Raw genomic sequence first — 13,599 nt, forward strand, 5'->3', positions numbered from 1 at the left:
ACAGTTCAGAAATATTCATCATCTGCCTGACCAACAGTCATTACAGGAACTAACTCAAGTCTCTGCCTCCTTTCCAAGTGAGGAAATATCTAACACATCCTTAAAGGCCAGTTACACACAGTTGTTTATTTTTTCCCTTCTCAGTTCTACACTATAACCTTCCAACTCCATCAAATAAAACGTACCACAATTCAACACAGAAGTTCTTGCACAGAATCAGAGAATCATAGCATATCCAAGCCAAAAGAGGCCTTAGAGGTCCCTTAGTCCAGCAATTCTCAACCCCGCCTGTACACATATGGGAACTTTAAAAACTACCAATGTCTAGGGCCACCCCACAACAACTGAATCACAGTAGGGGTGGAGCTCAGGCATATGCATTTTTTTAAGTTTCCTACAGAAAGTCTAATGAGCAACCAAGATTAAGAATTTAGTTCAGCCCCTCATTTTACAGATGAAAAACCAAGAGACTAACTTAGGTAATTGAGATTTCCTGCAGAATATTAGAGATATCAATACATGTATGAAGCCATCAGCCCATTCCATTTGACATTCAAAAGCTATGTGATTATCTTATCTTTGGTCTTTGAGAGAGTAGAGCTGTCAATTCCCCGATGCCTCAAGTTTATACTTAAAGCAAATTTCCTCCTTGATTAAATTAAGTCCAAGGCAAGATCCAGAGGTTTCCTGCCACAAATTTAAGTCAAAGCACTCAGCTACACTGAGAAAATATATACCATGCTAATCTTGGTGTTTTGGGCCCCTATCAATTATTTATCCAATGGAGGAGAGCATTCATTTGGAAAATTCAATGTAGTAGACATGCTAAAAAAATTATTCTATCCTGTTTTGGACTTTCTTTGTAGTTATTATTGAAGTTGAGAGTGTTTGATGCTTTTGGGAGTATCTTCAAACAAAACAAGGGAACCACACTGGGAAGGCCTCACTTAGGAGGGACAGAAAGGCAGTCTAGTTTCCCTTTTAACCCCTGCTTAACTCTTTCCTGCTGAGAAGAAACAGTTCATTTCTCCAACTGATGCAAGATTTGTTCTTGTTGCCAAATTCCCTTGTTAGGGGTCAGAAGTGGCCTCTTAAAGCTTGAAAGACAGATTTAAGGGAAATAAAAAAGACTTCTATTTTACACAGCAAGGGGTAACCTGTTACTCCAAGATTGAGTACATGCTGAAAAAAAATAAATGAATATATTTTTTAATATTTCAATATCAGAGGATAACAGGTATAGAAAGAGCAACTAGTATTTGAAGAGATGGGTTTGCCCCAAACGCTACACAAACATGTCTTTAGACATCCCATCACAAATAGTTGACTCAGAAAGTCATTTATTCTATTATTATATGTATACATTCTGGAAGGAGTGACATGGATAAGTGTTTGGGTCTCACAGATTTTTTTCCACATGCATAGTAAATATATGGAGTTGAAAAATCAATTAACTTATAAGTAAGTCGATTAGTTGCTGAGCAAAATCATCATCAAAAGTGTCAACCACATACAAATGGCAAATAGACATATGAAAAAATGCTCAACATCACTAATCATCAGAGAAATGCACATCAAAACCACAATGAGATATCACCTCACCCCAGTCAGAATGGCTATCATCAATAAGAAAAATAGTAACAAGTGTTGGAGAGGCTGTGGAGAAAAAGGAACCCTCATACACTGTTGGTGGGAATGCAGACTGGTGCAGCCATTATGGAAGGCAGTGTGGAGGTTCCTCAAAAAATTACGAATAGAATTGCCATATGACCCAGCAATTCCTCTCCTGGGTACCCAAAAAATCTGAAAACATTTATACATAAAGACACGTGTGCTCCAATGGTCACTGCAGCTTTGTTTACGGTGGCCAGGACATGGAAACAACCAAAATGTCCTTCAATAGATGAATGGATAAAGAAGTTGTGGTATATATACACAATGGACTACTATTCAGCGGTAAGAAAAGATGATATAGGAACATTTGTGACAACATGGATGGATCTTGAGAGTGTAATACTGAGCGAAATAAGTCAGGCAGAAAAAGCAGAGAACCATGTGATTTCACTGATATGTGGTATATAAACGAAAAACAACAAAAGAACACAACAAACAAATGAGAAACAGAAACTCATAGACACAGACATAGTTTAGTGATTACCTTAGGGTAAGGGGGGTGGGGGTGGGAGAAGAGGGTAAGGGGGAAGCAAATATATGGTGATGGAAGGAGAACTGACACTGGGTGGTGAACACACAATGGGATTTATAGATGATGTGATACAGAATTGTACACCTGAAATCTATGTAATTTTACTAACAATTGTCACCCCAATAAATTTAATAAAATTAAAAAAAAAAAAAAAACAGTTTCTAATGGAAAAAAAAAAGTGTCAACCAAATAAATCCATAACCAGATAACAAACAAAAAACTGAAAAGACTTACTAAAAGTTTCAATATTTTGCCCAAAAACTAAGCCCTAAGTCACTGCCTCATTTTAAAACCCAAGAAGGCAACAAATTAGATAGCTGTTGGATACTCTACCTTGTAAATCGCTACATTGGAGTTTTCATAGGTAGCTCAAGTTAGACTCCCTAAAGAAAAGGAGAGCCTTGGGGACCTCCCATTTTGGACCTCCGAGGTGATCTGGAATCTTACACTGGCACAACTTCCTCTCTGTGAAAGGATTAGGAAACAAAGTTTATGAATAGAATTCCCATGATTTAGGACATAGCATTGAGCTATGTATAGATACTGTGCGTATCTGCTTTTTTCTTTCTTTATTCCTAAGAAAGTAACTATACAAGCTGAACTCTGTAAACGTGAGATTGATCAATTTTGCCCATCCCCCAGCACTTTTTTTTTTTTAAGGCTAGGATTGGTACTGTGCTTCAATGCCATATCCCACAAAAGAAAGGTAAAGGTTTGTAGGTACTTCCATCTCTTAGAGAAGATTAGAATCATAGATTTGGGAGGGAAAAAAAAGAACACTGGTCATAATTTATTCTGGGACCCTCATTTTATAGACAAAAATGGGGAAAAGATAAAAATCTAACATTTTGAAAAAATCAATTGCAGAAGTAGGACAGAATCCCACCCTTCTGACTTTTAGGCCTGACTCCTTTTGTTATACCATCTTGAATGGCGCATCCTTCTTCGCGCAGGCAAGATTAATGGCAGAAGGTATCCCAGAAAGATGGTAGAGAGTAAGTAGATCATCTGTCCATTATTTATGAGTCTAATGCTTAAACGGGCCAAATTCCCTTTTCCTTGATTTGTTAATTTGTCCACATAATAAGTCTGGTAAGAAGTGCACAGTTGAATGAAAGAAGGAAAAGTTATCTGTAGTCTAGATTAACCTTTAAAACTGAACATCTTTATCTTCCACTGAACCTGCAGACTTATTTCACATGAAGAAATAATAAATCAGCAAGTTCCTCATATTTTTCTCTATGTCTCCAAATTTGCCTTTTTTCAGAATGATAGCAATTCGGAACTAGCAGTTACATTTGCTATTGTCTAGGCCAACCCCCACTCCCAACTCCAACACCCTCCTTTTACAATGAGGAAACAGAGACCTAGAGAGAGATGTAGAGACGGGAGGAAGAATGTAGATGTTACATGTCCTGGTCTTGCATTCTTTCTTCTGCATCATGCTTTGTTTCACTCTTGCTTGCCAATAAAAATTAGTCTTAAGTACTTTCACACACTGCCCTTAATGGTCTTTGATAAACTGAAGGTCACCAGTTGATTTAGCCCTGAGGTAAGTTCATTCTACCAAGATAAGACTATCACAAAGTTCCAAGGCAATATAACTATACCCAACCCCTAATGTGTTGAAAACCCAACAGCTCAAGATTCAGACATGAATGAATATCTTGACTCTTCACCTTACATCAACCTGAACTCTCTTCAACAGAGCAAGACCAGAGAGGAATCTAGTTCCCTTTCATTCTTTATTTTCTTATCTCAGCAGGAACACCTAGATTTGTATATTGAGATAGACCTCTCCATGAAGGGTAAAGGGAAAAGCAAGAGACTATGCCAAAATCCACACACATTTGAGCTTCAGCTTCACTTTCCTCTAAAAACTTCCTTTCCTGACCTGACTTCTACTGACCTGCCAATTTTTCTAGACTGAATTAATTTTATATTCACCGCGAGTTTACACTTTCAGACATTCCATTTGGACGGAATTCTAAGCTTGGCTTCTTCACTGACTAGACACAGCCATCTGCAAGTTTGTGACTACACAGCAATTAAGGAAAATGTATGTCTCCCTATCTTTTACAATCAGAATGTGATACAATCCAAGTACTAAAAGGGATCTGGAGGCCAAGAGCTATATTCTTCCAGGGTAATGCCATCATTTTTAACCTGGGCCAGAATAGTAAAAAATAAAAAGAACATTCCCTATAAGCCTATCACTCCCTGTTGATATTCATTTTTCTCACTCACATGGTGAAAAGCGTGGGGTGTTTTGTTTTGTTTTGTTCTCATTATGTCAAAATTTATGCACAAGTGGAAGAAAAGATCTATCACCCTGAACAAGATTTTAAAACCCTAGGCACTTTGTTCATCTGAAGATAGCACTATTCTGATATTTACGGTGATTATGTGAGAACCAATGTGAAACTCAAGTTCATTTTGTGTCCCAGTAGGAAAGAGAGAAGGCATAGATGGAAGTTTTACAGACATTATTGGACTATTGTAAGGCCTATATAAAGAAAAGTCTAATTCACTCCAAAATTAAGCTATGTTTATTGTTTCGATACATTAGAGCCAAAACATCTAGGCAATTGATATGAACTATCAGTTTGACATGGATATCACAAAAGAAGTAAGGTTTTTAAAAATAGGTTTGTTGCTTTTGATCAGCAATATAAAACTTTATATTGCTACATTTGGACAACAACTTCTAGACATCTCCTTTTACTGTTGATAATCCATTTCTAGATAAAAAAAAATTTGTCACACAATTGAATACTTGCTTTTATAGTATTGTGTTATTTATCTATTGAGATTGCTTTAGAGAGAGCTTGCACTTCAGTATCTACCCTTTCTAATTGAGGTGAGACGTTTCATACAAGGATACTGAGTGTGGCAAATCTAGACAAATTCCACCACCATGAGACCCAGGGTCCTGTGGTGGCTTCAAACCTAGAGGCAAACATCAGTAAGTATTTATGGCATGAGGGTGAAATATAGCTTTCAGCCAAGAGTGATAATTTTGATGCTCAGCAATACATTTCCAGTAATATAATATCGACCATATAAAAGGATCTGATGATTTAAACAAGTTAGAGGGTAAGAGGGTTGTGATTGGAAATTATACCAAACAGCTGAATATTTTATTTGATTTCAACTGTGTAGGCTATTATCATGTAAATCCATTCTCACACAGCCAACTAGTTAAAGTACACCTTTCAGGATCACATTTAGGCAAATGATCAGTTTGGTCACAGAGATAATTAATTCTGAGATCTGGCACATTAGTGTAGCAAAAATAAATAGCACATGGGGATAATATGATGTGTTCACACTCTCTCGTTATATCCTGCCACCACCACACAAAAAATTGCAAAGACTAATGTCTTTATTTTGGCCACATAGATTGGGCACAGAGAGGCACACTCTCCCATTACTAGCTACATTCAACAAAACACTTCCCCACACATTTCTCTTTTCCAAGCTTTTGTTTATGCTGTTTTATCTCCCTATGATGCCTATAGGGGCCAGGAAGGTAATATAAACTGATGAATTGATTAAATAAGCTGAATATAAGACAACAAAGAGTGATGGGAACTGTGTCAAACTTCAGGGAGTATGCCTTTTCCAAAAACAGCACCTACTACTAAGTTCTAGTGAATTGTCACAATGATACCCAAGGTTGATAGATCTTCCAACCTTTAAAGAACACCCAGAAATCCAGATTTTCATGTGTGGTCTCAAAATTTCAAAATTCTGGCTAGTGTTTTTTATAACCATAAAGGTCGAACAAGAGTGGTTACCAGTTTGTGACCTGTAACCTAGACAAATCCTATTATTCCTTCTTTAAGACACAGCTTCAGTGCTTGGTCTCTGAAAAGCCTTTCTCCACTGATCTATCTCCTCTGAAGTTCTGTCATATTCCTAGTGTCTTTTGTGCGATATGGTGTCTATCGACTTTCTTGTGTTGTATGATTTGTCTCTATGACTTGACTATAACCTCTGTGAGGGCAGGGACTGCAAGCCATCGCTAGCGCAGAGACAGGACATACTAGAGGACTCAATGAAGATCACCAGTTACAACACAATCACAATCAGAACAGAACCCTGGTGAAACTCAACTGTCTTTCACTAGTTGATTTATTCAACAAACTTTCATGAGCACCTGTTATACTATCAGCACCACATCAGGTGCTATGGGTTAACATTAAAAAAAAGAAGAAAAGAAAGAAAAAAGCTGTACTTCTGCCCTTGAGGAGCTGGCAATCAAATGTTAAATCCAAATTATAAAGAAGGAATATATGAAGTCAAAGCTACATTGCTCAAAGTGCACTGCATCACTTCTGCAAAACTATTCTTAGATAGTAACATCCAATAGAAATATAACATGAGTGACATATGTAATTTTAAGTTTTCTAGTAGACACATTAAAAACATAAAAAGAAAAAGGTGAGATTAATTTTAATAATAGTCTTTATTTAACCCTATATATGCAAAGTACTATCATTTTGACAGGTTATACATAGATATGTAATTTAACGAGATGTTTTACATGTTTTATACTAAGTCCTCTAAATCTAGTGTGTATTTTACTCTTACAGCACATCTCAATTCAGACTAGCCACATATCAAGAGCTCAGTAGTCACTTGTGGCTTGTGGATACCATATTGGACAGCACAGCAAGAGAAATGGAAGCTCCTTACCTTACTGCCAAAATAGGGATTGATAAATGTCACATCCTGCAAAGTCAGTAGAATTCTGATGGGTCCTTTAATCAACTGGATTTTATTTATGTGATGCTTGAAACAAGAATAATATCAGAGGGTCACAAGGGTCTGGATGTTTTGCAAACTCAGGATTAATTTTCCCTATGATAGCAGTTAAAAAATATACCAAATTGGGATGTCATAAAAATGGTGGCTGAGGTGAGCCTCTTGATTCCTTCCCTGGAATTTACAACAAATTGAAAAACTATAATTCCACAAAGGACTCCCTGTGCAGCAGACAGGCAAGACAAAGAGGCGTGCAATTGAAATTACCTAAAGGTGGGCAAATTGCACAAGCAGGGGAGGAGGGAAGCGGGAAGTGAGGAGATGCAAGCCACGTGGGACCAGGATGCAGACCTGAGCTCCAAGCTCCAAGCTCCCTGCATTCCAGAGCTAACGCAGATGTGGGAGAGGGAAGCATTGGACTGCTAGGGCTCTGCTTATTGACCACAGTCCCACCCTAGGGATCAGCATATACCACGGCTTAACCCAATGCTCACGGCAGACACCACAGAGAAAAGACTGAGGGAAGAAGGGAGAAAGCAGTGGTTTAAGCCCTCACTGCCGAGAAGAGGATGGAAGCCTTAGGCACTAAGACTAGCTGCCCCCCGCGTACCCTCCCAAAGCTCGCCCTGCCCCCATCTGCCCAGTGCCAGAAGCAGAACAGTAGCAGTGTCCCATCAAAAGAACATAATATTTGCAGTTCTGAGGACTGTGGCTCACAACCGTGGACTCACAGCCCAACTAGTTCCAGTGAAGGTGAGGGAGCCTTGGATACAGGACTGCCAGTGCTGGTGGTCACCACCATTGCTCTGGACCACCTCTCACAATCCACCCCACCCTAACCAATCTGGGCGGATCCCTGCAGGACTAAACAGAGCCTCTGAAACTGGTGCAGGAAGAGCTTTGGAACTTCAGAAACTCTACACATCCCACCACAGAGGTGGTGCCCTATGACCCAGGCAACCTGTTTACACAGGAGAAGCCCACCTTCCAGGAAATCCCCCCATTGTGTGAGAAGCCAGAACAGTACAGAAAAAAAACATAACACTATAGAATCAGAGAATAAAAGGCTTCAGTCAGAGAGAAAATTAAACATTCTACCAAAACCTACTGGAAAACAAAAGAAAGACCTCCTTCTATCAACCTGTTGCAGAAACCACTCCTGCAGATGCCTAGGAAGAGAAATAATAAATCATTAATGGCCATGAATAACCAAGCAATGAGACAGCTCAGAAAGAAAGTGAAAAGTCTCCAGAAAATGAACTTAAAGACATGGAAATATATCATTTAAACACAGAGAATTCAACATTGCAGTTTTTGAAAACCTCAAAGGGATGCAAGAAAACACAGACAGGCAGGTTAATTATCTCAGAAACATAATCAAAGAATGCATGAGCATTTTAAGAAAGAGATCGAAATTTTTAAAAAGAACCATATAGAATTTCTGGAGATTAAGAACTCAATAGAAGAAATGAAGAATGAAATAGGAAACTTAGGTAATAGAGTTGACCAGATGAAAGAAAGAATCAGGGACATTGAAGATAGAAATCTGGAAATGATATGGATGGAAGAAGAAAGAGACTTGAGACTTAAAAGAAATGAAAGAACTCTACAAGAACATTCTGACTCCATTGAAAAGAACAATATAAGAATAATGGGCATACCAGAAGGAGAAGAAAGGGAGAAGGGAACAGACAGTTTATTCAAACAAAGAGTCAAAGAGAACTTCCCAAACTTGTGAAAAGAACTGGATCCTTGAATCCAAGAAGCAAATAGAACACCTAATTACCTCAATCCCAACAGGCCTTCTCCAAGGCACACTGTATTGAAGTTGTCAAAAATTAACAACAAAGAGGACATGCAATCCAACCGGCGAGGAAAAATGGCGGCATGAGGTGAGCCTCTGTAAAGCTCCCCTGGAATTTACAATGAATCGAACAACAAGAACTCCACAAAGGACTCCCTGCAGAGCAGACAGGCAAGACGAAGAGGCCCACTACTGAAATCACCTACAGGTGGGAGATTCACTCGAGCGGGGGGAGGAGGAAAGGAAGAAGTGCAGAGATGGAGCCGCGCTGGTGCAGGACGCAGACCTAGCTCAGTGCTCCAAGCTCGCTGCATCCCGGAGCTACCGCCAACTGCAGCAGAGGGAAGAACTTGGACTGCTAGGGCTCCATTTATGCCCACAGGGCTGAGGAGACAGCATATAACACGGCTGAAACCAAGGCTCATGGCAGAGACCTCGGAGAAAAGACTGAGGGAAGAAGGCTGAAAACGGTGGTTTAAGCCCTCACTGCTGAGCAGAGAACGAAAGCCTTAGGCACTGAGACTAGCCGCCCCCTCCCTACCCTCCCAGAGCTCACCCCACCCCCACCTGCCCGGTGTTAGATACAGAACAGTAGCAGTGTAAGATGGGAAAAAAGAATATCTGCTATTCTGAGAACTGTGGACGGCAGACACAAATTCGCAGCCCAACAAGTTCTGGCAAGGGGAGGGAGCTGTGGAAGCAGGACCGGCTGTGGTGGTGATCGCCTCCATTGCTCTGGACCACCTCTCACAACTCACCCCGCCCCTGACCCCACCTATCCGGGTGGATCCCTGCAGGAGTAAACAGAACTGCTGAAACATACGGCCTCTGAATCTGGGGTTGGAAGAGCTTTGGAACATCAAAAGCTCTCCGCATACCCACCAGGACACTGCGCCCTGTGACCTAGACGAACTGTTAACAGAGGAGAAGCCTGTCTCCCAGGGAATCCCCCCATTGTGTGAGAAGCTGGAATAGTGCAGAGAAAACATAGCGCTACGGTGTGGGAGAAGAAAAATAAGCTGCAGTGGGAGAAAAAATAAAACATTCTACCAACAAGTACTGAAAAACAAAAGAAATACTGCTTCCTATCAACCTGTTGCAGAAGCCATTCCTGTAGATGTCGAGGAAGAGAAATAGTAAACCAGTAACTGCCAAGACTAACCAAGGCAACAAGATAGCTCAGAAAGAAAGTGAAAAATCTCCAGAAAAGGCACTTAAAGATATGGAAATATGTGACTCAAATGACAGAGAATTCAAGATTGCAGTTCTGAAAAAACTCAATGAGATGCAAGAAAACACAGATAGGCAGTTAAATGAACTCAAAAAACACAATCAAAGAACAGCATGAGCATTTCACAAAAGAGATTGAAATTTTAAAAAAGAACCAAATAGAATTTGTGGAGATTAAGAACTCAATAGAAGAAATTAAGAATGAAATAGCCAGCTTAGGTAATAGAGTTGACCAGATGGAGAAAACAATCAGTGACATCGAAGATAGAAAACTGGAAATTACACAGATGGAAGAAGAAAGAGACTTGAGACTTAAAAGTAATGAAAGAACTCTACAAGAACTTTCTGACTCCATCAGAAAGAGCAATATAAGAATAATGGGCATACCAGAAGGAGAAAAAAGACAGAAGGGAACAGAGAATATATTCAAAAAAATTGTCGATGAGAACTGCTCAAACTTGTGGACAGAACTGGACCCTCGAATCCAAGAAGCAAATAGAACACCTAATTACCTCAATTGCAACAGGCCTTCTCCAAGGCACATTGTATTGAAGCTGTCTAAAATCAACGACAAAGAAAGAATCCTCAAGGCAGCCAGAGAAAAGAAGACGGTAACTTACAAAGGAAAGCCCATTAGATTATCCTCAGATTTTTCAGCAGAAACTCTACAAGCCAGGAGCGAGTGGAACCAAATATTCAAACTATTGAAAGAGAGAAATCAGGAGCCAAGAATAATATATCCAGCAAAGATATACTTTAGATATGAAGGAGGAATAAAGACCATTCCAGACATACAGAAGCTGAGGGAATTTTCTAATACATGACCTGCACTACAAGAAATACTAAAGGAAGCTATTCAACCACCACCAACAGGGACAATTTGTGGCAACCAAAACTCAAAAAGGGGGAGAGTAAAGGCCTGAACCGGAATACGGGAATGGAGAAAGCAAGCGTGCTGAAGAAAATGGAATACTCTAAATATCAAACTTTATTTTACATAAACATAAGGGTAACCACTCAAAAAACATCCAGAATTGAAATATGTACTGTAATAAAAGAAGAAACAGAGGGAAACATCATAGACTACCACCACACAGAAATAATAGACAGCAAAAAATGGCAAAGAAACAATGGAGACACAGCCTTATGAGAAAACTAAAGATAGAATGACACGAAATCCTCACATATCAATAATCACCCTAAATGTAAATGGACTGAATTCACCAATAAAAAGGCACAGAGTAGCAGATTGGATCAAAAAAATAAATCCAGGGGCTGGCCCGGTGGCTCAGGCGGTTAGAGATCCATGCTCCTAACTCCGAAGGCTGCCGGTTCGATTCCCACGTGGGACAGTGGGTTCTCAACCACAAGGTTGCCAGTTCAATTCCTCGAGTCCCGCAAGGGATGGTGGGCTCTGCCCCCTGCAACTAAGATTGAACACGGCACTTTGAGCTGAGCTGCCGCTGAGCTCCCAGATGGCTCAGTTGGTTGGAGCCTGTCCTCTCAACCACAAGGTTGCCGGTTCGACTCCCACAAAGGATGGTGGGCTCTGCCCCCTGCAACTAGCAACGGCAACTGGATCTGGAGCTGAGCTGTGCCCTCCACAACTAAGACTGCAAGAACAACAACTTGAAGCTGAACAGAACCCTCCTCAACTAAGATTGAAAGGACAACAATTTGACCATTGTTCCCAAATAAAATCCTGTTCCCCTTCCCCAATAAAATCTTTAAAAAAAAAAAAAACTAAACCCAACCATATGCTGTCTCCAAGAGACACATCTCAGCTACAAGGACAAGCATAGACTCAAAATAAAAGGGTGGAAATTGACACTCCAAGCAAGTGGTACCCAGAGAAAATCAGATGTAGCCATCATGATATCAGATGAAACAGTCTTCAAGGTGAAAAAGATAAAAAGAGACAAAGATGGACGTTTCATAATGGTGAAGGGGACTATAAAACAAGAAGACATAACAGTCATCAATATTTATGCCCCCAATCAGGGAGCACCGAAATACACCAAGCAACTACTAACAGAACTAAAGGGAGAAATTGACCAAAACACAATTATACTAGGGGACTTAAATACATCATTGACAGCTATGGATAGATCATCCAAACAGAAAATAAATAACGAAATAGCAGCCCTAAATGACACATTAGATGAAATGGAGATGACTGACATATATAGAGCACTTCATCCTAAAACATCAGACTATACATTCTTTTCTAGTGTACATGGAACATTCTCAAGGATAGACCATACATTGGAAAATAAAATCAGTCTCAGCAAATTTAAGAAGATTGAAATCATACCAAGCACATTCTCTGATCACAAGGCTTTGAAATTGGATATCACGTGCAAAAAGAAAGCAGGAAAAAACATGAATACATGGAGATTAAACAACATACTTTTAAAGAACGACCAGGTCAAAGAAGAAGTTAGAGGAGAGATCAAAAGATACATAGAAACAAATGACAATGAAAATACATCCTACCAAAATTTTTGGGATGCAGCATAAGCAGTTTTAAGACGGAAATTTATATCATTACAGGCCTATCTCAATAAAAAAAAAATCCCAAATAAATAACTTCATGTTATACCTTAAAGAACTAGAAAAAGAAGAACAAATGAAACCCAAGACCAGCAGAAGAAAGGAAATTAAAAAATAGAGTAGAACTAAATGAAATAGAGACCAAAAAGACAATAGAAAAAATTAATGTGACAAACAGCTGGTACTTTGAAAAGATTAACAAAATTGACAAACCCTTGGCTAGACTCATTAAGATAAAAAGACAGAAGACACTAATTAACAAAATCAGAAATGTAAAAGGGGAAGTTATCACGGACACCACAGAAATACAAAGGATCATCCAAGAATACTATGAAGGACGATATGCCACCAAATTCAACAACCTAGAAGAAATGGACAAATTCTTAGAAACATATAGCCTTCCAAGGCTGAACTATGAAGAATTGGAAAATCTAAAGAGACCGATCACCAGTAACGAAATTGAATCAGTCATCCAAAACCTTCCCAAAAGCAAAAGTCCGGGACCAGATGGCTTCACTAGTGAATTCTACCAAACCTTCAAAGAGGATCTAATACGAATCCTGCTCAAACTCTTCCAAAAAATTGAAGAAGAGACAGTACTCCCTAACTCATTTCATGGGGCCAACATTACCCTGATACCAAAACCTGGTAAGGACAACACAAAAAAAGAATACTACAGACCAATGTATCTGATGAATACCGATGCAAAAATCCTAAATAAAATTCTAGCTAATCGAATGCAGTGCATTAAAAAGATTATTCATCACCACCAAGTGGGGTTCATCCCCGGGGCACAAGGATGGTGCCACATCTGCAAATCCATCAATGTGATACATCACATAAACAAAATAAAGGACAAAAATCATATGATTATATCAATTGATGCTGAAAAAGCATTTGACAAGACACAACATCCATTTATGATTAAAACACTTAATAAAATAGGTATAGAACGGAAATACCTTAACGTAATAAAGGCCATATATGACAAACCCTCAGCTAATCTCATAATTAATGGTGAAAAAAGATACCATCG

The 13,599-nt window shown here is 39.3% G+C and overlaps 1 protein-coding gene across 1 annotated transcript in view; it reads right to left on the minus strand.

Moving 5' to 3' along the window:
* GUCY2F (guanylate cyclase 2F, retinal) overlaps nucleotides 1-13,599 on the minus strand; it is a 119,298-nt gene that overhangs the window by 59,372 nt on the left and 46,327 nt on the right. The window contains 2 exon segments of the mRNA XM_088794759.1: nucleotides 2,540-2,671; nucleotides 6,908-7,003. Of these exon segments, the coding sequence (XP_088650885.1) occupies nucleotides 2,540-2,671; nucleotides 6,908-7,003 (228 nt within the window).

This window comes from Rhinolophus sinicus, chromosome 18, assembly GCF_057876585.1.
Source record: "Rhinolophus sinicus isolate RSI-liver-muscle chromosome 18, RSI-T2T, whole genome shotgun sequence".
Lineage (NCBI taxonomy): Eukaryota > Metazoa > Chordata > Mammalia > Chiroptera > Rhinolophidae > Rhinolophus > Rhinolophus sinicus.